The sequence below is a fragment of the Lepisosteus oculatus genome, chromosome 14 (genome assembly GCF_040954835.1).
Source record: "Lepisosteus oculatus isolate fLepOcu1 chromosome 14, fLepOcu1.hap2, whole genome shotgun sequence".
NCBI classification, from domain to species: Eukaryota; Metazoa; Chordata; class Actinopteri; order Semionotiformes; family Lepisosteidae; genus Lepisosteus; species Lepisosteus oculatus.
This window is the reverse complement of record NC_090709.1, coordinates 34716217-34742500: the sequence shown is the minus strand read 5'-3', so window position 1 is coordinate 34742500 and position 26284 is coordinate 34716217. Positions and strand designations below refer to the sequence as shown.

Below are 26284 nucleotides of genomic sequence, written 5' to 3'. Positions count from 1 at the left end.
GGTCCATGAAAATCATCAGTACTGCTGTTGTTCTATGCGTAGTTTAACCGAGAGCACTTAAAATATGCAAAAAGCTTTCAAAGAAAACAGAATTAAAAGACAGTAGAGTAAGGAGGTAAAAAAGCACTCCCCCTTCGAGGAATTAAGCACCGTCGCCCGTGTGACTGGATATAAAAATAACTGATTCGTTTTTGCCCAGTCTCTGGAAGCTTCAATGCGATTATTTTTCCTTCCTTATTTCTTCATTCCCATGAATTTACTCTGTAGTAGAGGAAACACGAAAGTGGGAAATTGCAGGCATTCTCCATGAGCACCCACCACTGGGGATGTAGCTCAGTGGTAGAGCGCATGCTTCGCATGTATGAGGTCCCGGGTTCAATCCCTGGCATCTCCACGTGCTTTATATTATTGTGCTCACATCGCAATCTTCTGTTGAGTGAGAACTCTTTGTCGGTGTTCATAGAGAGCCAGGTTTACACAATTAAGTTCAGTCACACGCGAAGTGCTACAGTGTTGCTCTGCTGTTTTAGATGTACCTCCAAAGCATTTAGTTCTGTTAACTACAACAAATGATTTGAACTAATTTAACGTCATATTCAGGAAATCCAGAGAACGTCTCCACACTTGTCGTGGCTGTTGAAGAAATCACCTGTTAAATCTCACCCGGGATTTCTTGAGAGATCATTCAGCGAGCGAGTCCTCCCTCTGGACTCCGCACTAAACTGAAAGCTGCGCGAACTCCTCACTGCGTGTCCTGTACTGTTACAGGTGCTCTCGTGTAGACGTAGAGCACAGCCATAAGGAGACTTTGAACTTTTACCATATGTGAAGGAAAAGTCAAAAGAGCATGAATAGTATTAATCGTATAAAATATCCATGGTACAACTCGAGAAAGTACTGAAGGACTAAACAACGACTTTTGATGATTACAAGAGATTCAAGAAACACAACCATCCACACACGGGGTTGGATCCTGAACGCTTAAGTTAAGACAAAGCGAAGGATATGACCTGTAAACTCTCTTCATGTTTTATAGTTTATGAAATAAAATAATGTTCTACTTTCTTAATAATTTCTTATTGTTGATAGGTGATTTATTGAATTTTAACAAAATCACAATTTACACAAATTACAAACATTTTGGGTTAAACTGTTATTCACACACTCTAACGAAGATAAACGTTAGTGTCTTCTGGTGTGTGAGCCCATTTCTAATAAGAATAAAAAATAAGTTATATAAATTGAATTGTTCTACTTTTTATACTTACATAGTCTTATTGATATTTCAGTTAAATATTTTCTTCTGTAGTAATACTAGTCTCGATTTACAATTTTTGGACATGGTGCATCTTAAATAACTTTGTTATTAGTTTCTGTTTTGGAAAATCGCGCCCAGAAGCTACCAAAACTGATAATGTTCACAAGATGTGTAATGCAATAGCAGCCTTCTGGGTGGAAAACAAAAAGTATTTCTTGGTATGAATCCTAGCTCATTTATAGGCGGTGTTCTAGGACTTCTCGCTTCAGAAATCCTGTCAACGCATCGTACGTTTCTACTCCATCAATATCAGCAGTGTTATCACTACCAAACGCTAAGAATAGATCCTGGCAATACTTCATGAGATCTTCTTTGGAAAATTGTTTGTTTTATTTTTAAAAAATATTTTCAATACCATCCAAAAAGTCGAAAGTTTCAATTGCATGCAACTGATGAGATCTCTCTTTGATGGAAGTTATAACATCCAAAACATGTTTCTTGTGGATCCAGAAGAGGATCATTATGAGGCTCAAAACATGCCTGTCTCTTCTTTTTTTGAGGACGAATTGATTATTGAGGTGTAATCATTGGTTCAAAACCCAAATCATCTGCTATTGCTGCTGTTTCTTTGATAGTTTCTTCAAATCCTTCAATTGATCTTCGATATCGAGGGATAATATCATACAAGTTGTGGTTTTCTTTTAATCACCAATTTTATTAAAATTTCACCTTCTTTTACTGATGTCTTGCATGTATCACAAGATATAACAGTCCCCTTGCGTCCTCAGGTAAAATGTTTTAAAAAGTACAACAAAAGTACAATATACTGAACAGTATTTATGCTTACATGTATATTAAAATGAAGGTACATATACCAAGATATTAAAATACAATTGTACAGATTTGTGAAGTTTTCCACCAAATCTGCAATGTAATTTTGAAGTATTATAGCTAAGAATGCAAGGTGAGTATGAAGATCAAATTCAATGAGTGAAAATGATTTTCTTGGAAGTTGCCGATGTTGGTCATTATTGATCATTCCAGGTATATTGACTTAGGTACTCAAATGTTTACTTGTTGTAGCTTGAAATGTGCAAAACACTCACATTTCTTTCAAATATGAAGATGTTTTACTGTATCTAGTGCTCTGTACTGGTCAATCTGGGTGCTATAAAATACCTATGGTTTGAGGTGCAGTATAAAGTGAAGGAGTCTTAGATAGATAGATGCAATTTCTTCTCATGGGATCAATAAAGTATCTATCTATCTTAACCTTTTGATTTGAAGGGAATGTAAATAACAGCCAGGTTGTCTCTTTGGTTGTGTTGTATCTGGCTCTGTCGACAGTGCCTTTTGTTCCTTGTGTGGATTAAATCATACTTATGAATTGATCACAAACATTTAGACATTCTCTCCTTCTGGGGTTGATTTTATCATTGTGAATGGCCAAAGGTTCCTTATTTATTTAATTAAAAGTCTTTAATTGTACAAAATTAAGAAATTACAAATGAATGACAAAATGGTTTTAAAAGGTTTATTTTTAAAAAGGAAACGTTAAGAAAATGTATATACATTTCTGCACATCAGAAATGTTACATTCAGAATTCTATATCAATTAATAGTTTTATTTCAGAAACATATCATATTGTACAAGAAAAAAGACTGAATGGAATAGGGAACTTTAAGGTCTCCCTGTTTTAAAACACAAACTGCAGGTCCTGTAGACAAAGTCAATGAGGACAGTGACTCACTGGTCAGAGCTCTCAGGTGACAGACAGTGTCAGTGTGGAAGCAGTGGAGTGAAGTGGACTCAGGTCACAGACAGTCTCAGTTCTCAGAACTGTTGTAAGACTGTGTGACTCTGTTGGTGAAGCTCTTCTGTGTCTAGACCTGCTGGAGGAGGTTCTCCCAGACAGCTCTGTCAGTCTCACAGCGCCCATCCTCTCCCTGAGAGTCATCCCCAACATCATCGTAGTCAGTCCTGTCAGGGGCAGGGGCTCCTTCTTCAGAGGGCAGTGTGGGCAGGACCCTGTCCACTCCAGGGCCAGGCTGGAGGACACCTGACAGAGAGACAGACTCATGATTTGTCAAATGAGCCAGTTATTGAAATAATATTGTTACTTATTAGGATTATGAAAATTGTGAATATCAAAAATGACTGAGTAGATAAATTAAAAAATAAATTAATCATAACCCCCAACTTTTAAAGATTTTGCCAAGAATATACCCAAGCATTTGGTATAGTTAAAGGCACATAAGAGATTTGTTCTTTGGAACAGCTTTATTGAAAAAAAGTAATAGTTGAGACAATTAGTTAAATATTTGTTAACAACACTACACACAACATAAACATACAACACGCAATTACAAATTTGCTAACAAGGTGTTTTAGACACCTACATCCTAAACACCCAGAAAATCCTCAAACTGCTACTAAGTATTCAGCTTTTACAGAACACCTACATAAAAGAAAGAGATAAACCAAACCTTCTAAACCAAAGACATTACAACCTACAGTTAAATCTCTTTCTTTGTGAACCCAATTGCTACAAAATGAATGGGAACCTATCTCCCTGTTCTAAAGATGCTCCCACTAGCCAGGATAGGCACTTTTTAACTAAGGGATTCTCTAAAAAAGAAATAAAAGTTTCTAAAAACAACAGAAAGGCAAGCTCTCTTTATGAGGTTCAAAGACTAAACTCCAGTCTGGTCTTTCCAGTTGATCTGGACAAGTAGTAGAAGCAAGAAGTAGCTCTTGCCTTCTATCATTCCTGGACAGTTGATTGACAATCATTTACCCAGAACTTTATGGTTGCTTTGATCTCTGAATCTCACACCTCAGCATCTCAGCAAACATCTCCTTGCTTTGCAGCCCCTAGCCATGTACTGTAATTGGAATTGGAATTAATGACATCACCCAGGTGTACCTAGATTTTTTAAAACACTTACATAGTCACAATAGTGTAGTGAATGGGGATTTTAATTTTCTGTAACAATAAGAAATTATAGCAGTATATTTTGAGAGTACTTGTAGACTTTTAGGAACTAATCAAACATAATAATCTATAGTCTCACACATGTATTCTAACCAGACAATATACAATTTATTGATATAATCATAATTTGCATAACAAACAATAAGCATAATAAACATACTGTATCTGAGAAGTACTCTGCTTTGATATCAATGGCTATTAGTGGGCTAACAGTTATAGTATACAGAATAGATGTTACAATATTGTACTCAAAAGCGTTTAATAGGTTTTTTTTAATTAAATTGTATCTTTTTGGAAGAATTGATGATTCAGTGTAGAATTAACTTATACTTATGAAGTATCAATGCTCTAAAACCACAGTGAGGAAGACTGTGCCTATTTCTGAGCCTAGTAATTCTCTCTGCAGTCAGAGAACAGAATTCCTGGTCTTGGGGAATCTAAAGCTGCTGATCAATTTAAATTAATTTAAATCTGATTGGCTAGGTGTGTCAGTAGGTGGGTTTCAGTGACACTGTGATCTTTGTGATCTAACTTTGTACAATTCAGGTCACTCAGTCTTTATTGGCTGTTATTGATCCTTGTAGGACATGATAGAGTGAAGCTACCGCTACTGCAAAATGCCTGATTCCCCCCTGTCTTGGATGACAGTGCAACAGAGATGGATTATCTTTCCCATCCCTGAAATACCTAACCCACACTGAGCCCCCTGGCTGTACTTTTACCTGAAGTGGGGTCTTCCTCACTGCTGAACACATCACTGTACCCAGAGGGTGTCTCATCAGAGAGGAGTCTCCCTGTGAACAGAAGAGCAGGTCAGTAATGGCTCTGTCATTCTGACACAGACTGGCCTGTCAGAGACCTCTTCTCTTCTAGGTAGTGTTTATTTGAAGATATGAAATTAGGTTGAGACTAATTTCTAATGACAAAGGCTACTGTGGGCTGGTACAGGGGGTACCCTGTACCAGCCATATCACCCTGCAACTCACAACTGGCAACCCACTGAAGCTAAGCAGGTGTGAGCCTGGTCAGTACCTGGATGGGAGACCTCCTGGGAAAAACTAAGGTTGCTGCTGGAAGAGGTGTTAGTGGGGCCAGCAGGGGGCGCTCACCCTGCGGTCTGTGTGGGTCCTAATGCCCCAGTATAGTGATGGGGACACTATACTGTAAACAGGCGCCGTCCTTCGGATGAGACGTAAAACCGAGGTCCTGACTCTCTGTGGTCATTAAAAATCCCAGGGCGCTTCTCGAAAAGAGTAGGGGTGTAACCCCGGTGTCCTGGCCAAATTTCCAATTGGCCCTTACCAATCATGGCCTCCTAATAATCCCCCTCTATGAATTGGCTACATCACTCTGCTCTCCTCCCCACTGATAGCTGATGTGTGGTGAGCGTTCTGGCGCACTATGGCTGCCGTCGCATCATCCAGGTGGATGCTACACACTGGTGGTGGTGGAGGGGAGTCCCCATTACCTGTAAAGCGCTTTGAGTGGAGTGTCCAGAAAAGCGCTATATAAGTGTAAGCAATTATTATTATTATTATTATTACTCCTTAGTCTTATTTATAATAACTCACCTGACACAGTGTCTGGACTCTGGGGCACAGTGATGGCATCATCATAGTACTCAGGGGCCTCTTCTTTCACAGAGGACATCAGCTTTCCTAAAGCACACAGAGCACAGCTTCACTGTCACACATCAGCACACTGAGTTATCTAGAGCACAGGACTGCTGGAGCTCATCAGAACACACTGATTAACTGAACATCACACAGGATCTAAAACTCCAGGCTCTAAGTACAGGAGATCAGGGGGAACCTGATTTCCAGTCCTATTCACAACTGTAATAAATGTAAAACAATTCCTAGATTTTCAAATAAGATGTTGAAGGAAAACAGGGCAGAGAAAGTTTGGCTGTATTTGGACAGAGAGGGTGGTGATGTGAACCCTATGAGATACTGAAGAGGAGCCGGACACTATCAGCAGTGACCCAGATTGAGTGTGCAGGGCTGAGATCACAGAGAGAGACTCAGACTCAGAGACTTCATGTAACTGGTACAGAATAGTACAGACTCCGTATTCAGAGGCTGAGATCCAAGAAAGAGTAGAGAGATTCAGACTCTGTGGGAGTCCAGACTGGAGTTTAGTCTTTGAACCTCATAAAGAGAGCTTGCCTTTCTGTTGTTTTTAGAAACTTTTATTTCTTTTTTAGAGAATCCCTTAGTTAAAAAGTGCCTCTCCTGGCTAGTGGGAGCATCTTTAGAACAGGGAGATAGGTTCCCATTTATTTTGTAGCAATTGGGTTCACAAAGAGAGAGATTTAACTGTAGGTTGTAATGTCTTTGGTTTAGAAGGTTTGGTTTATCTCTTTCTTTTATGTAGGTGTTCTGTAAAAGCTGAATACTTGGTAGCAGTTTGAGGATTTTCTGGGATGTAGGTTTAGGATGTAGGTGTCTAAAACACCTTGTTAGCAAATTTGTAATTGCGTGCTGTATGTTTATGTTGTGTGTATTGGTGCAGAGTTTCCCCATGTGATTGGACTGAAATAACCCACCTGACAAGGCATCTGGACTCTGAGGTACAGTTACAGCATCATCATAGTACTCTGGGATCTCTTCTTTCAGAGAGGTTATCGAGTCTCCTGAACCACACAGAGAGACAGAGAATTTACACTTCAGGACTCAGACTTACTTTGACCATAGAGCTGCAAAGTAATTGGAAAGTGTGATTTTAAATGTTTTGTGGTGTATAGTTAAGCCAAAACTCTAGGGTCGCTGATTAATCTGATCTGAAAGGCCGTTTTTACAGCATGCTGTTCCGCAGTCTCCTTTTCTATCAAAACCAATGAGAGCACCCCAGTATTGACCAGGTCTAGTTTTGCTCGGCATCTATGATTTGCTGATGTAGCGGCAATGCTTGTTAATAAGACAGAATTAAGCGTTGGTATGCTCCTAAAGTAGGCTCCATCTCACCCTCCATCTCTGTGGTGCAGCCACAGAGAAAGAATTCATGCAGGCTGATTTAAGATGTTTTCTTTTGATAAGAAACAAGCTCCCAGACGGGGATGCAATTAGCTAAGCCTGGCTATCATGATCAATGGTCAACCATTGGCGCCTATCAGTCTAGGGAGTGCCGAATGGACATCTGGACTGCATTCCTAAGTGTCAAGAGTAAGTGACTTATATCTCACCTTGACCAACCAATCAGGGACTGGCAGGGCGTGGTAAAACCACGTGGGTCTCCAATGCCCGCCAAACTCTCAACCAATCAGCACACATCTGGGTCTTGATCAAAAAGGGAGCGCAAGCTCAGATCGGAGCTCTCCTTGGCCATTTTCGCGCATCCTCAGAGACAATCACGTGACAACTGCTGTTGTCTGCAAAAGGACTTGGACTTTGTTCTAAGCGCGAGGCCAAGGATCCCGTACGTACTCAGAATTCTACCAACGTGAATGCTGCGCTTGATCAACGGCAGCCTACAGTTGGACCCTCGTCGACAACCTGAATAGCTTATTCAGAAGCAGCGCTGGACCGGGAATGAACCAGCTTCTTCCCAGGCAAAAGAGTGACTTGTGAGGACTCGCAGTCACACTCTGTGCATAGAGACTTTCTACTAGCCAGCCGGACTGCTGGTAGATCCCCTCGGAGCAACGACTGCCCTGCGCACCGCAGTCAGATTCCTCCACCCGTCCTACTCCGAGCTGCACCTTGACTGGTTGGCCGGTAGCCAGAGGACGCCGACACAAAGCCCATTGGACAACCGCTGGAACCGAGGCTGCAACAGAGCCTGTCAGCTGGTTTGGTGCTCGTGCCGGGAAATTCCAAATCCATACACAGTGGATAAGTAAACCCCATGTTCTACATTGCATCTCGAGAATTCAATTGTACCTCAACACAAGTTGTTATCAATTTAATTCATGAGTAATGTATTTACTTCCGAGTTTAGAGTAACAGTGGGTAATAACACTGATTAGCGATTTGGTAACCGAACGATATATATTGACATATATTCTCTGTTGTGTATCTCTTTGTGTTTGCATCTCTTCGAGATTATATACCTTGTATATTGATAACCCTCACAGTAAGGTCTGCCGTTCGTATCCAGGCAGACTAGTATATGTTTGGTGCACAGTTTATATTAAGAAATGTATCCCGTGTATTGAACCCGTGTGTGTGCGTTGTTAGTTGTTCTGACGATTGATTTTCTAAAAGCCCCAACGAACAACCTCGTGATTACTGCTACAATTAATAATTGTCTCAGTAAACCCATCAAACCACTACACTGAGATAAGGCTAGTGTGAGGCAACACTGAAGAAACACGTGTGGTTATATTTATATAATTCAGGATTTTCTACATAAGTTCTCTAAACGTCAGCCTGGTTTGAGGTGAGAGTGAGTACTGGACTGAAGACCTCCTCACTCCCACACTGAGCCCCTTGACTCCATCTCCCCTCACCTGGTACTGGGTCTCCCTCACTGTCCTCCACATCATCGTATCCAGAGGGCAGCTCGTCAGAGAGGAATCTCCCTGTGAACAGGAGGACAGATCAATATTACCTGCAGTCAGACAGCAGACTCATTGTCTTCCACTGGCTGTGGAAGAAGGCAGGGTGTGAACAGTATCTCAGAGTTTGTGTGTATAAGGCAGATCAGGAACTGTGAACTGTGGTGTCAGTTACTTTGACACCAGTTGAGAAAAAACAATCCTACAGTCAGTCAGCACTGTCTCTTACTGGGAGAGAAGCCAGGTTGTCAACAGAAACACAGAGTTTATGATGCTTTTCTTCACTTACTTTGACAGCAGTTGAGAAAGAAAACTCTACAGATTTAAAACCAGTATGGTGAGATTTTCTACAAGTGTTAAGTCCTCAGATCTTCCTCAGAAGATGGAGACTAATCACTCCTGAAGACTCTCTTCACTCACCTCTCCTGGGGGCGCTGTAGGTTCCCTCCCTGGCCAGTTTGTACTCTATTTCCTCGTAAACGGCATCATGATAGGGGGCGAGTGCTCCCTTAGATAGGGCTGTGTGAGAAAACAGACACTCAGGGTTAACATGCAGGGAGAGGAGTACAAGATCAAACATTGACTACTAAACCTTCTTTGGACATTACAGCACATAAATGTTATGCTTCTTGATTTGCAAATTTCCTGATATCTCCATCTGTAATTGTTGATAATCTTTTTTAAACTTTAAATGGTTTCCTCTACCAGGTCTCTACCAGGGCACAGCCGGTGCCCCTCAAGGCTGTGTGCTCAGCCCACTGCTTTACTCCCTGTTCATCCACGACTGTACTGCTAAGTTCAGCACAAACACCATCATCAAGTGTGCCGACGATACCATAGTCGTGGGCCTGATCACTGACAATGATGAGACTGCCTACAGGGAGGAGATAAAACAACTTGCAGACTGGTGCCGAACCAACAACCTATGTCTCAACATCAGCAAAACCAAAGAGCTGATTGTTGACTTCAGAAGACAAGGAAAAGTTCACTCCCCCATCTACATAGAAGGGTCTGCGGTGGAGATGGTGAATAACTTCAAATTCCTAGGCGTTCACATCTCTAAGGACCTTACATGGACACTGAACACCTCCAGTCTCATCAAGAAGGCACAACAGCGGCTGTACTTCCTGAGAAGGCTGAAGAAAATACACCTACACCCACTGATCCTCACCAACTTCTACAGATGTATGGTGGAGAGCATACTGACCACCTGCATCACAGTCTGGTACGGCAACTGCACCGCATCCGACCGTAAGGCACTACAGCGGGTGGTCAAAACTGCCCAACACATCATCGGCAGTGCCTTACCATCCATCCAGGAAATATACAACACCAGGAGTCTGAAAAAAGCCACCAAAATTATGTCTGACCCCACTCACCCCAGTCATAACTTGTTTGTTCCCCTACCATCTGGCAGAAGGTTCCGGTCACTCCAGTCGCACACAACTAGACTCCAAAATAGCTTCTTCCCCAGAGCTGTCAAGTTGGTGACGCCCCCTCTCCCTCCCACCATATTATGATCTCTCCTAACATCCTCCTGTACCCACAACCACTCTACTCCTACACCACCACACACACATGTAAGCCAAAATTGTACTGTCCCCTCGATAGCCCAGTAAAATTGTAACAGGCATAATAATATTCAATATTAATTAACCACACTACTTTTAACCACACTATTTTTTTGCACTGTTCCAAGAATTACCTTGCACTGTTTTTGTCCTGTTAAATTTTCTCTGCGGAATTTGGCACAGTTTTCGATTACTTGATTACATGTTATTTATGTTATGTTATTACATGTTACTATTATTGCTATTGTGTAACTGTCTTATTGTGTAACTGTCTATTGTCTCATCTTCTGTCCTATTTATATACTGCACCTGAGTGACTAATGAGAAACACTTTTCATTATACTATGCACCTGTGTAAGTTTAATGACAATAAAGTTGAATTGAATTGAATTGAATTCTTCCTCAAGGTAATTATGTAAATATAAGTTCCATGTGAGTGACAGAACTGACCACTAGAGGTCACTATGTGGATGGAGAGTTCCCTCCCTACCTTTCCTCAGATTCCTGTTCTGGATCAGCTGCCCCACTAACAGGGCCAGCACCACGAAGAGCAGAGCCCCCAGCAGCAGGAGGACCAGGGGCGAGGCAGACAGGCCTCCCAGTGGCTGTGTCTGGGTTGTTGTCCTGGTTCTGCCTGAGAGAGGGGGAGACAATGGATGAACAGGGATCAGGAGAGGTGCTCTTGGGCTCATATACACTTCGACACATGTCCTGTTCTCCTCCTGTTCCGATATGTGGCTCTCATGGCTTCAGGGTGAACCCAAGATCAATGAAGAATAGCTAAGGATTCCCAATCTAACCCATCAGGACTGTCACTAAATCAGTGAGGAAAGAGGACACTAGCACAAGATCTACACTGGAAATCTGAAAACACTGATCTTCACTCTGAGAGAGGAGAGGAGACACTACAACAACACTGGGAATCTGAAGAGACAGAAAGACAGGAGTTATCAATGACAAGGAAGATTTCTGTTCACCTGTAGCTGTTGCTGGACTGGCTGTTGTCTCTGACAAACCTGTAAAAGAGATAGGAGAACTGTCATTATTTTGTCTTTGGTTTTAAAGCAAGTTGAATCCAGAGTGGTCTTAATAAAAAGAAAATCTTTACATTTGTTCCTTGAGGTCAAATCTAGGATTGCTGGATGAATGGTGTCTTGTTCGGAATTAAAGCCTAGTGTTGTTCACATACACAGGGCTACAAAACATCCCAATCTTGTGACTGATGATCTTAGTTGGTTCAGTTAGTTATTAAGCAGTGATAGAGTATGGGTGACATCAGTCTAACTTCTCCATTGATCTGCTACCTTGTTTATCTACAGTTCTACGACTATCCTCACCTGTACAGGTAACCCCTGCATCCTCCTTGTGTCGACAGTCACTCTGATTTAGTCCAGAGTGACAGCAGTCCCACAGGTGAAGTTCACTGCCTGTGCAGTTCACCTCGTCCAGCCAGATGGCGCCATTTCCTGGTCCGAATGAGGCCTCTATTGCTGCGCTCACTGCGTCCCCACAGCCCAGCTGTCTGCAGACCACCTGGGCATCCTGCAGGTCCCAGGAGTCGTCACAGACTGTCCCCCAGGAGCCCTCATACCGCAGCTCCACCCGGCCAGAGCAGTTAGTGCCTCCAACCAGGCGCAGAGCCAGTGGGACTGAAAGTCAACAGAAAGGTTAACGAGTGTCATTAGATCTGTGACTGTAGACAAGAGCAGAGAGATAACTGAGTGTCTTCAGCTCAGTGACTGTAGTAGAGGTTAGTGAGGTATTGAGTGGCTCTAGAAGAGAGCTGTATGGTTACTGTTCCTCAGCTCAGGGCTGCGGTGTCCCTGTCTGTTTTCCACACTGAACTCACCTGGGCAGTGCTGCTGTGGCTGCTCTTCCTGAGGGGCTGGAGTGCTTCTGTCAGCTTCTTTTCTAGGACCTTCAAAGATTAATAATAATTATTTCATTTTATACATGTTTGGAGATAAATTAATAAGAATTCAGTTTAAAGCTTTTGTCTGTTCTAAATATGGCAAAACACTAATTTACAGAGCATTACTCTTCCCTCTGTACCTGAGCAGGTGATGTTAGCCACTTCTCGGTCTGTGCAGTCATTCTGACCCCAGGGGGAGGAGGGACACTGCCACAGGGTGGAGTCGTGTTTGCGACAGGAGACAAAGTCCAGCCATTTGGGATCAGGGCTCAGCCTGGAGTTTGTCTCTCTGACGGTGCCCTTGTCTCCACAGCCCAGCTGTTTACAGATCACTGCAACTGTGGAGTCTGTCATGCTGTTGGCACAGATGCTGCCCCAGGTGCCATTGTAGTAAACCTCTGCCTGTCCTGAACAGCCTGCAGACATTCTCAGGAGAGTGTGATCTGTCAAGACAGCAGGGAAAGTCAAAGGAAACAAACCCTGACAAGACAGCCCAACGTTTCAATCTGAACTGGTACAAAACAACCAGCAAACAATGTGAACAGCAACCAGTCTCATTTCCTGTACTAATCCAGTTATAACTGATTCACGTAATGAAACAAGGACAGCTGTATAATAACACAGCTGACATGAAGGTGACAGGAGTGTGTGGTTCTGTTCATTCAGAACCTGGACAGTGCATCACACAGAGCTTTAAAATTCCATTACATGATCAGGTTCTGACCCAAAATGTAATTCTGATCAGCTTGGCTATTCAGCAGCAGCACAACTAAGAGACTGAGGCATGAAAGTAGAATGCGTGGCTCAAGGTGAGCAGTGCAGCGCTGTGAGTGGAGAAAACGAGAATCAGGGGTAACATTTAACACCAAGTGGTTCATCAGGATCCGACCAGAAGCCATTCTTGGAACAAATCAAAATGAAACATTTGAGGCAGAAAATCATGAAAGATAATGGCCAAGACAAATACACCCAAACAGACAACAGGTCTTATTGATGTGAGAAGTTTAAAGTTTGGACCCTAGATTTTACTGGAGGACTGAGATGAATATATCCCCATTCACTAGTGGAGGGGAATTTCTCCTGAGTTTCTTTCTCTCTTTATTTATTTTTGCTGGGATGTGAATATGTGCATTCACAACTGTATCATAAATATAAATATTTATTTTAAAATTAATTCTGCATCCAGCTCAGTCTTTTCCTCAACAAGATGCATTTAAGCACTCCAGATGCAAACCATATCCACAATGTGGAATTCCAGTATGTGGATTATTTTATTTAGTTAACTTACTGAACACAAGATTCTCACATTCTCACAAGTCAAACATATTTAGGCACTCTAGATGCAAGCCATATCCACAATGTGGGATTAAAGAATCTGAATCATTGTAATTTTAATTATCTCCCCCACCTGAACACAGGATTCTCACATCCTCCTTGTGTCCACAGTCATGCCGTCCCCACCCTGCTGAGGGACACTCCCACAGAGACGACTCGTTCCCCAGACAGCCCACCTCGTCCAGCCAGATGGGTCCAGTTCCCTGGCTGAAGGAGGCCGGCACTGGGGCACTGAGGGCCATCCCACACTGGAGCTGTCTGCATACCACCTGAGAGTCTGCCAGGTCCCAGGAGTCATCGCAGACTGTCCCCCAGGAACCATTGTGATATACCTCCAGCCTCCCAGCACAGTCACCTCCTGCACCAACCAGCCTGAGGGACAGCTGATCTAGGAGCAGAGAATTAGAGGTTAGGGGTCCAGAGGTCAGTGCAGTACTAAGAGATCACCATGACCTGCTGTTACAAGTTGAAGATTATCTCGGCCCACTAGGCACAGCAGATACAGTTCAAGTACAATGTTTCTTGACTTTTGATTAATTTAATATATACTTATTGTAACAGATTGTTCATAAGCAGTATACCAGATAAGTTACTTTTCTGACCCACTGCTGGGCACAGAGACAATAGCTCCACCGGTGACAAATTGCAGTATTCAGATAGATGCGTTTGCTGTAGATCCCAAAGACCCGAGTGTGTTTGTGACACACAGAAAAAACTGCACACACACAGCTGTTGCCTCACTGACTGATCTGGGATTCCACTGAGCAACAGAGACATCAACACACACTGAGAGCCCTGGAGATACAGAACAGGGGCTAATTCATACCTGGTGTTTTGGAAAAGGGAACAGCTGAAGAAGGGAAACCTGTGAAACAAACAGAGAGAGAGAAAACAGACTGTGAACCATGTGTGAGAGGTGCAGTTTAGCACCAGAAATGAAACTAGAATTAAAACAGCACTGATGTGATTAAGACAGTCTTCAATCTCTCTTTACCTGCTCCAGGTGAATCTCTGGTCATATTTGAGTCTGTAAAACAGAAGAAAGGAGCTCATTTCTGTCCACAGGAGTGATGTTTCACCAGTGCAGGGTCAGCTGTGTGTGGGGCTCAACTGTACATAACATCTGTAATTATTGACTTTCTGAGACTCACTTTTTTTTCAGCCTCCTGTTAAATAGGGCTCCATTAATTAAACTAATTAAACAGTTCAGGTGTTAATTACGGGATACTGAGATCCAATACTTTCTTTCATTTTTAGGACAGTGATCTCAATATAAATGTAAAACAGATTTATGTCCACAGTGAATTGTTGTACCTAATCATCTGAAAAAAAATGACAATGAAAATGATTACCCCTTTAGTTAATATTTGAGTTATATATGATATGATTCAAATATGCTCACATGCTTTAAGGAATATATTTTTACTGGCAGCGTGTAACAGAGCAGGTATTCAGTAAATCATGAAGACAGTGTGCTGCTGTGTGTAAGCACATGATTTTTAAACATAATTCTCACCAGAGCAGATGACTCCTGCGTCCTGTCCATGAGAGCACCCTGCTCTCCCCCATGTAGAGACAGCGCAGTGTGAGAGACGGCTCTCATTGCCCCGGCACTCAAACACATCAGCCCTTACTGGTCCACTGCCCTGTCCAAACCAGGCCTGTCCTGGTGCTGCTACAGCCTCCCCACAGTCCAGCTGCTGACAGAGAACACTGGCATCTCTCAGGTCCCAGTACAGGTCACACACTGTCCCCCAGTCCTTGAAGAGCCACTGTAACTCCACTCGGCCAGAGCAGGAGTCAGAGCCGTTCGCCAGCCTGAACCCTGTGTATCCTGCAGATAGGAGAGAACTTCACCAGCATGACACCACAGCAGGCTACAAGAAATACAACAAATTAAAGTACCAATACAGTGAAAAAAACTATAAGATTCAGCACATAGTGAGTGAGAAACCAATAGCAGGCATATAATAAGAACAGATATTGTGATGCCATAAGTGATTGTTTCCTCAAAGGGTGCTACTTTCCCTGGGGACTCATTTTTCCAAGTTTTCCCCATACGTAAGATAACGATGTGCAGCTCATAGGAGACAATTAGCACCCTGCTCTAGGCCACATGAAACCAGGAAGGATTTGGAGAAGACAGAAAAATTCCCCGATAATTGCCTCAGCCTGGCACATATTGAAATAAAGTATTAATAAATCATCCCCAAGATGAAAGTTTTCACTTACATTTTTCATCTCTACAATTCCAGTCTTAGGCCTGAAGAATAGCGTTGATATTTCTGTAACAGTCCTTGCCATCACACTGGCTGTTTACCTTACTTTTCCTAGCTTCATCAGTGAGCAGCTTTGTTACAATTGAAAAATCTACCTACTACCTGCTAACTGTACTTTTTTCCCCACACAGTCTGAGAGCTGAAGGATAGGTTTCTGATATTAAAACAGGCTTTGACACAGCATAGGCTGATAAGTTTTCCCAGCCTCAAGGCTGAAGGATAGTTTTGGCAATTGGACAGGCTGTAGATATACGTTTCACAAAACAGCCCAGGCAGCTATGTCTAGTGTGCCCGGTCCAGGTCATATACTGTAAGTTCCAGCTAATAAATCATGTTTTAAATTAAGTCTGGTGTGTGGGGTGTGTGCTTGGGACCCTGCCTAGAACATGCCGATTGCGTGCTGCCCCACTCGACACTCCTCAGGAGATCACCCACTCTCCCCTGGAGATCACTCAGTCTACATCAGAGATCACCCAATCAAAATATGTATAATTTATGACTCTATAACGATTGTTTCCATGAGTGAAAACGTTGTGACAATCTTACCTGTACAAGTCAGACTTACAGCTCTACTCTGGGAGCAGCTGTGCTCTGGCCTGGCTGCAGTGGGGCAGTGCAGTAGTTTGGACTCTTGTCCTCTACACTGGAACTGCTTTGACCTGACTGCACCCTGGCCCTGTCCGTAATGAGCCCATCTGTGTATCACTGAAGGAGCCCCACAGTCCAGCTCCCGACAGACAACCTCTGCATCCTGCCAGTCAAAGTCAGAGTCGCACACTGAGGTCCAGGTGTTCTTGAGATTCACCTCAACTCTCCCAGAGCAGAGACTGTGTCCGTTCACCAGCCTCACAAAACCTGCAATAGAGAACTACAGGCTGTCAGTCTGAGCAGGTAATCTCTCACAGTGCAGCTCATTGCTCACTGTCACTGAACCTGGTGCCTGTGAGAATGAAACTTACTACCCTATGAAAATAAACCAACTTCATGTGAAAAAATTAATATCATAGACTCTCAATTTAAATCTTGACTTCTTATTGTTCCATTCATAAACAGATTTACACCTACAATTTGGCGTAGAAAATTACATTTTAGAAATACATACACTATTACAATCAATTGTACAATAATGCAGAGTGCTTTCAATAAGAATATAGATAATAGGATAGATATAGATAAAAAAAGTAGATAATAGGAAATAAATAAAAATGAAATGAAAGAGAGGAGAGTCAGAAGAAAATCTGAAAGGTCAACGTCAGATAGTTAAACCAAAACATATTTTAGGGCTGAATGTTTTTACTGAATGTAAAATTGATTGTTTTCCTCCAGAAATAATGTAGATACATGTACATCTAATAATTGTAGATGAATGTTAAACTCTGTTAAGATCAAAGACTCTAAATCATCAATCTCCACCTCTGTGCCCTAACATGTGCCTCTAAATAAGGTGTTCAGTGCATCATTACCTGTACGCTGGGGCAAATACAAGATATGAAAATCAGAGACACTAAATTAATCAGTTTGTGTTATACTACAAATCAAACTATCACCATAATTCCAGCTGTTCCACATGTTCATAGCAATAACCACAGTGCTGAAGATGCCACCTGTGGAACACATTCAACTGTACAATAAGTAAAAATAGAAACTGATCACGAATCCATCCATCCATTTTCAAACTGCTTCTTACAATTCATGATTCCCAGTGTAGCCAGGGATGTAGACTTAATAAATACAGAAGAAAAAAAACGGATCGATATCACCAAATTCACAGAAGCAGAATGGCATGTCATATACTCAAAGAAAAGATTCCCCATGCCTGGCACTGCTGAAACAGGACTGTCTGACCTGGGCACTGACACACACTCTGGACAAGACCAGGACTGTCACAGCCTGGCACTGCTGGAGCAGGACTGTCTGACCTGGGCACTGACAGACAGTCTGGACAAGACCAGGACTGTCACAGCCTGACACTGCTGGAACAGGACAGTCAGACCTGGGCACTGACACACACTCTGGACAAGACCAGGACTGTCACAGTCTGGCACTGCTGGAGCAGGACTGTCTGACCTGGGCACTGACAGACGCTCTGGACACATCCAGGGTTGTGCTTCTCCACATGAAAGCAGATCTCAGAGAATGACACACTCTCATGGAGTTCAGCTCCACGTACGCACAGCTGGGTCTAGCAGTCAGCTCCTGGCTATGTTAGGGATTCGGTAAGAGAAACCGAAACCAGTGAATGAACCCACTTGGAGGAGCTGATAAAGCCTAGCCGTGATCCGAAGAAAGCCGTAGTCGAAGAAACGAGCCGAGAGTCCAGGGGAAGCCAGAGATCCAAACAGGGAACAAGTTAGCGAAGCCAAACCGTGATCCGAAACCGTAGACAATAGAGCAATCCGGGAGTCCAGGGGAAGCCAGAGATTCAAAACAGAGAGTGAGTACCGAAGCCAAGCCGTGATCCGAAAAACCGCTGTCAAAGGGGGAAAAAGCGTAATCCGAAAACCAAGAAAGACACAAAGCAGAAGAAGGAGTAGCGCAACTAGGAAGCTCGAAAGGAAAACCAATACTGAGCCAGGAGGTAGGAACAGACAGGTGTTTAAGTACAGGATGAGACGGGGGTGTAGTGGTGAATAAGTAAACTGATAGGTAAACTGATCGAGTAAGGCTACGCCTTCTTCTGTCTCCTCCGTTGCCGGGAGGCAGGGATCGGAACAGGCTACAGTGCATCACAAGAAAATACATGACCACCAGTGCCGTAAAGAAGTCAAAATATGGCAGAGCAGTTTAGATGTTAGATGTCTAGTCTGAAATATCAAACCTGAAATCATTAATTTACATAAATGAGCCAACAGAACTGTTTCTTCTCTATTTATATCAAAAGCTGCATTGGTTTCTTGGATTCTTAAATTCTGGGCTCATCAGAATCAGACCGACAGTCACTCCACCACCAAGGATCAGCCTTTTGGACAGCTGGTAGTGCAGCTGAACTCCACTACAGCACTGAGCCCCACAAGACCATTAAAACACACCTGAAACTGACCAGATCCACTGACACTGACACCAACATACCATTAAAACACACCTGAGACTGACCAGATCCACTGACACTGACACCAACATACCATTTAAACACACCTGAGACTGACCAGATCCACTGACACTGACACCAACATACCATTAAAACACACCTGAAACTGACCAGATCCACTGACACTGACTCCAACATACCATTAAACACACCTGAGACTGACCAGATCCACTGACACTGACACCAACATACCATTAAAACACACCTGAGACTGACCAGATCCACTGACACTGACACCAACATACCATTAAAACACACCTGAGACGGACCAGATCCACTGACACTGACACCAACATACCATTTAAACACACCTGAGACTGACCAGATCCACTGACACTGACACCAACATACCATTAAAACACATCTGAGACTGACCAGATCCACTGAAACTGACACCAACATACCATTTAAACACACCTGAGACTGACCAGATCCACTGACACTGACACCAACCTACCATTAAAACACACCTGAGACTGACCAGATCCACTGACACTGACACCAAAATACCATTAAAACACACCTGAGACTGACCAGATCCACTGACACTGACACCAACATACCATTAAAACACACCTGAGACTGACCAGATCCACTGACACTGACACCAACATACCATTTAAACACACCTGAGACTGACCAGATCCACTGACACTGACACCAACATACCATTAAAACACACCTGAGACTGACCAGATCCACTGACACTGACACCAACCTACCATTAAAACACACCTGAGACTGACCAGATCCACTGACACTGACACCAACATACCATTTAAACACACCTGAGACTGACCAGATCCACTGACACTGACACCAACATACCATTAAAACACACCTGAGACTGACCAGATCCACTGATACTGACACCAACATACCATTAAAACACACCTGAAACTGACCAGATCCACTGACACTGACACCAAAATACTATTAAAACACACCTGAGACTGACCAGATCCACTGACACTGACACCAACATACCATTAAAACACACCTGAGACTGACCAGATCCACTGACACTGACACCAACCTACCATTAAAACACACCTGAGACTGACCAGATCCACTGACACTGACACCAACATACCATTTAAACACACCTGAGACTGACCAGATCCACTGACACTGACACCAACATACCATTAAAACACACCTGAGACTGACCAGATCCACTGATACTGACACCAACATACCATTAAAACACACCTGAGACTGTCCAGATCCACTGACACTGACACCAACATACCATTAAAACACACCTGAGACTGACCAGATCCACTGACACTGACACCAACATACCATTAAAACACACCTGAAACTGACCAGATCCACTGACACTGACACCAACATACCATTTAAACACACCTGAAACTGACCAGATCCACTGACACTGACACCAACATACCATTAAAACACACCTGAAACTGTCCAGATCCACTGACACTGACACCAAAATACCATTTAAACACACCTGAAACTGACCAGATCCACTGACACTGACACCAACATACCATTAAAACACACCTGAAACTGACCAGATCCACTGACACTGACACCAACATACCATTTAAATACACCTGAAACTGACCAGATCCACTGACACTGACACCAACATACCATTAAAACACACCTGAGACTGACCAGATCCACTGACACTGACACCAACATACCATTAAAACACACCTGAGACTGACCATATCCACTGACACTGACACCAATGTACCATTAAAACACACCTGAGACTGACCAGATCCACTGACACCGACACCAACACACCATTTAAACACACCTGAAACTGACCAGATCCACTGACACTGACACCAACATACCATTAAAACACACCTGAAACTGACCAGATCCACTGACACTGACACCAACATACCATTTAAACACACCTGAGACTGACCAGATCCACTGACACTGAGACCAACATACCATTTAAACACACCTGAAACTGACCAGATCCACTGACACTGACACCAACATACCATTTAAACACACCTGAAACTGACCAGATCCACTGACACTGACACCAACATACCATTTAAACACACCTGAAACTGACCAGATCCACTGACACTGACACCAACATACCATTTAAACACACCTGAAACTGACCAGATCCACTGACACTGACACCAACATACCATTAAAACACACCTGAAACTGACCAGATCCACTGACACTGACACCAACATACCATTTAAACACACCTGAAACTGACCAGATCCACTGACACTGACACCAAAATACCATTAAAACACCTGAAAATGAAAAGGCATTTCACCCAACAGCACAGTGGAACCACAGTAGATTGTCACTTCACCAGTGCTAAAACAGTAAAGACAAAGTGAAGTAGATACAGACTCACTGAGCACAGCCTGCCTGTTTAAACTGAACAACACTGAACAACACTGAAGTGCCTGGAGAGAGAGGATGAGCTACAGGAAGACACTTCCTGTTGTCCTGCTACATAAACACAGAGGAAACACAGAAACAAGACACACTTAAATTAATATATAAATTTAATATAATATGTTTATAACGTATATTGCTTTTAATTATTATTATCATCATATTATCAATACTAGATTTTAATTTATTTAGTTTTAATTAAATGGATCATGATGATGGACTCTAGATCAGTGGAGGAGTTTTCATTGTCCTCAAGCTGGAGACTGGAGAGAGTCTCTGTCTCTTACCTGAACACCTCACTCCAGCATCAGAGTCATGACTCAAGCCCCAGTCTTTCACTTCAATGTTTCGACAGTCCCTCAGCGCAGACTCAGACCCGCTGCAGGAAACCCCACCCAACAGGACTGATCCAGACCCTGGTCCGAAGTGAGCTCCTCCTGGTGCTGATACAGCAGATCCACAGCCCAGCTGTCTGCACACCACTGCAGCATCATCCAGATCCCAGCCAAAGTCAGCTACTGTCCCCCACTCTCCATCATGATACACCTCCACTGTCCCCTCACAGGGACTGGCCCCATTCACCAGCCTCACATCAGCACTGCCTGCGGAGAGAGAGAAACAATCCCTATCACCATGTCTACAGGATATTTTTATATTAAGACATTTTAGAAATACACCTGGAATTTTTATTTGGTTTTACCTGTTTGATTGGATTGCTAGTCTCTCCCATGGGGAACAAGAGACAGTGGAGTGACAGGAAGTCCACCAGCAGCCATCTTACCTCTCCCTCCACACACCTGTGTCCAGATCCTGTTATATATCTCTCTGTCCATATCACTGTGTGACTGCAGAGGGCTGTTCTGCTATGGTTACTACAGTGGACAGTGGCTGTAAAGACTGTGCTCATGTGTTTCTAAAAGCTGTGGTTAGTACAGTGGTCAGTGGCTGTAATGAGTGTGTTCCTGTGTTTCTGGGAGTTGTGGTCAGTACAGTGGTCAGTAGCTGTAATTACGGTGTTCCTGTGTTTCTGGAAAATGTGGTCAGGACAGTGGCTGTAATGATTGTGCTCCTGTGTTTCTGGAAGTGGTCAGTTGGCTGTAATGATGGTCTTCCTGTGTTTGAGGAAGCTGTGGTCAGTAGAGTGGACAATGGCTGTAAAGACCATGTCCTTCAGTTTCTAGAAGCTGTGGTCAGTACAGTGGTCAGTGGCTGTAATTACTGTGTTCCTGTGTTTCTAGAAGCTGTGGTCAGAGTGGACAGTGGTTGTAATGACGATGTTCCTGTGTTTCTGGGAGCTGTGGTCAGTATAGTGGACAATGACTGTAATGATGGTGTTCTGGGTTTCTGGAAGCTGTGGTCAGTACAGTGGACAGTGGCTGTGGTGTCAGAAGGCTGAATGACTGAAACCAGGTTTGGTGTATCTGGTGTATCTGGGTCTCAGGCTCCACATGTACTTAGCAGTGCACACTGACCACATGTCTGTATCAGACACTGATTTAAACACTGATAAGTCTTTTTAATGGTCTACATTGAAAATAAGTTATAAAATCCAAAACAGAATCAATAAAAATATTTTCTTAATAGATGGATGCTTCACAACTTGTGCTGCAATATGTGAAGTGTAATGCTGCAGAAAGATGGAAAATCTGCAGCAGGAGATATAATTGAAACCCAGGCGCGGGACTTTGAGCTCTTTCAGAGTTTGAATGATCAGGGAGTAACAGTGTTTAAAAACACACTGATCTCTGTTAATACACTAGTCTGTTATTATACCTGTTAGAGAGGGCAGAATTGAGCACAATGAAATAAACAACCCCTGGTAAATATTTTGAAGATGTTGTATTATTGTTAAAACATTTATATTCCATTTTGTTTGCAAATGGGAAAATTTCCTAGCACATGACCCAAATTACAACCAAAATTTTGTATTTTATTATTGTGGTAATAGATAAGGGATTGTCAAGTTGTACAACATTTGTGATAAGGTTGCTAAATATCTACAATATTAATAGTTATAATAATTATATGTTAGTACTTAAAAAACATTATCCTTAGTCTGTGTTGTGTGTAATAGTGTATAACTGCATATAAAACTATTAATACAGCATTAATAGAAAATAGTTTAAAAAACATATAAGCTGAATTAATATTATGATTAATTGTAGAGGTGAAATTCTTGTTAATACTGCAAATTGTTTATTATTTTTCCTTATTTATAGCACCAGAATAAAATCAATTATAATTTTAAGGAATATCCATAAAGCTGAGTTTTAAATTAAACAGAAAAGCACTTCTGCATGCTGTGGTCACTACGGCGGGCAGTGGCTGTAATAACTGTAGAACCTCAGATGGCTGGTCCTGGGTTCCAGGAGACTGTGGTCACTGTACTGGACACTGTACTAACTCTGTGGCTTCCAAGTCCTGGGACCAGTGTTTCTGTGTTACTGGGACCTGTGGTCACAACAGTGGTCAGAGGCTGACAGGTACTTCACATGTTGTGCTGAAATGTGTGTGAGGTGTATATTCCCATTGTCTGTATATGAATTATTGACAATGATTTTCTAGCCTTTACCTGCCAACATCTAAACTTAACACATGATCATCAGATTAAATTATATTAAAGAACAACATTTTTCAAAAATACCAGACAGGTTTAACATATAGGCACAGATACATTTATTATGATGTTGTCCTGAGCAACTGCTCAAAAATCTAAACTTGAGTCCTGTGATTACGAATTAATTTTTAAATATTGCATTTGTATGATAACATGTAATTAAATATTTAATTTGTATAACTCATACTTATATAATTGCATTTGATAATAATTTCAGATTTCGAATGTAATCAAAAACAATAAAGCATTCTTATTAAAACTTCACAATTTACAAAAAAAAACCTGTCATTAGATAACTAACCTAAAAACACAAAATAAGTTATTTAGCTGTTAAATAATAGACAAATCCTGTATAAACACAAAACACAACTACCATTTTTTAATTCTTGCTGTAATGCCACAATGTCTTGTAGTTGTTAAATTATTAATGTTACACCTCAGTTTCTGATGAGACCCCAGTTAATAATAATACACCTACAATACTAAGAATTTTCACAATTGTGTTAATATTTTTCATTTTATAACTTATAAAGCAATAAAGAATGTAACTTTTATCAGCCTGTCCTTTTCAATGTGAAAACAAGCAAACCTGGTCTTTATGAACCAGGTAATACATATATCAGTTTTATTTTAATACTATAAAAATACAAGAGCTAATTGTCCTATGACTGAAAATGTTTTACATTTTCAAAATGTAATTGTAAGTCTTTAAAATGAAGAATTCACACTCATAACTTCCTATCATATTGGAACACATATTCTTATAACACCTAGAGGAACTACTTGTTTTCACAGCAACTGAACATCACACAGCCTAACGATAGAAACCTGGACTGTCTGAATACACCAAAGATATAATGGCAGCATTAAAACTCCAGTCTTAATTCTCTAGCATAAACACTTTAGGTGGTAATAACACATTTACTGTATATCTATTAATTCATCAGTCTGTAATAATTTAATATGAGTCACAATAATAATTCACTATTTAAAAACACGTGTATCTCTATTAATGCACCAGTCTGTAATAAGACAATACAGAGGAGTCAGAATTGAACACAATAAAATAATAAACAACCCAGGGTATTTCTGAATCATCCTGTATAATATGATATTATTCTAGAAACATTTTTTATTGCTCACACTTTTTTTGTTTTCGAGTAGATGAAGACTTTTTCACATGTCACAGCATATCACTCAAATTATCACTTATATATAAAGTTTATTATTACAGTAACAAGTAAGTTAAATAACTTTTTAAAGATTTTATACACTCCATTTTTTCACAAATTATCAATAGAGGGTGATAATGGCCAGCTTCTGCTCTATCCATCTATAACATTATTATTATATAATGTTTAGAAATCTTAAGAATATTTAAATAAAATCCAATAAAAATTAAAAGCAACTAATTATATTTAGACACAACTAATTATATTTCCTTACTTACAGACCAAGATAAAATACAGTTATAATATTTTTTATGAATACCCACAAACTGAATGTAAAATTAACATTTAAAAATTGTTCAACCCACTTATTGCTCCATTTACATCAAAACTTTACTTAATTTAATTCCAGTTGTTGTCTGTCTGTCTGGACAGGAGAAGACTGGTCACTTACTGGCTGAGCTGTGCAGCACCAGGACAGCGAGAGAGAAGATGGACAGGCAGCTCTCCATTGTCATCAGGACAGAGTGCAGCTGAGACCCCTGTCTTCACCCCTGAGCCCACAGGGCAACTGAGCTGCTGCTCCGCACCCTGGAGCCCCAGTAACAACACAGCCCCCCGCCCCGCCAATCACACACAGCACTGCCTTTTCAGACTGACAGCAGGAACCTCTCACACAGGCGGGACGCCAATCACACAGGGCCCTTTCAGTCTTCTCCATATATATCAGAGACACATCACTGTTTCCTCTCCCTGAAGACACTCCCAGCAGCGCGGAGGAGAGGAGAGACAGGAGCAGCTCTCCTGTCTCACTGGAGGAAACACAGATACAGATACAGACAGCAGGGCCGCAGGTGCTACAGGGGCAGGAAGAGATCAGATATTAAACAAAAAAAAATCTTTGCAGTTCTAGACAAGTATTATAATTGAAAATCAGTATCAAGATAATCAATTATGTATATATGGTCCTGTAATTCTTGCTGTCTGTATCAGGAAGTGTCTAGAACGTGGTTCTGTCTTGCTGTCTGTGTCAGGCAGTGTCCAGTGACTGGTGTCCTGAATATGGTCCTGTAATTCTTGCTGTCTGTATCAGGAAGTGTCTAGAACGTGGTCCTGTCTTTCTGTCTGTGTAAGGCAGTG

At 41.9% G+C, this 26284-nt stretch overlaps 1 protein-coding gene and 1 non-coding gene across 2 annotated transcripts; one reads left to right on the top strand and one right to left on the bottom strand.

Annotated features, from left to right (window-relative positions):
• Positions 1 to 322: 322 nt before the first annotated feature.
• trnaa-cgc (transfer RNA alanine (anticodon CGC)) lies at positions 323 to 394 on the top strand. The gene has a single exon. It is a non-coding gene; the product is annotated as a tRNA-Ala (tRNA).
• A 2748-nt stretch (positions 395 to 3142) lies between these two features.
• LOC138242560 (antigen WC1.1-like) lies at positions 3143 to 25656 on the bottom strand. Its single transcript, XM_069198096.1, has 13 exons — positions 25599 to 25656; positions 21754 to 21960; positions 15261 to 15404; positions 14397 to 14435; positions 13644 to 13958; positions 12376 to 12678; positions 11661 to 11972; positions 10814 to 10957; positions 9173 to 9271; positions 8705 to 8776; positions 6803 to 6889; positions 5826 to 5912; positions 3143 to 3318 (listed from the first exon to the last, which is right to left on the bottom strand). Exons 1-13 carry the CDS (start codon positions 25654 to 25656, stop codon positions 3143 to 3145), a joined length of 2043 nt encoding a protein of 680 aa, XP_069054197.1.
• Positions 25657 to 26284: the final 628 nt, after the last annotated feature.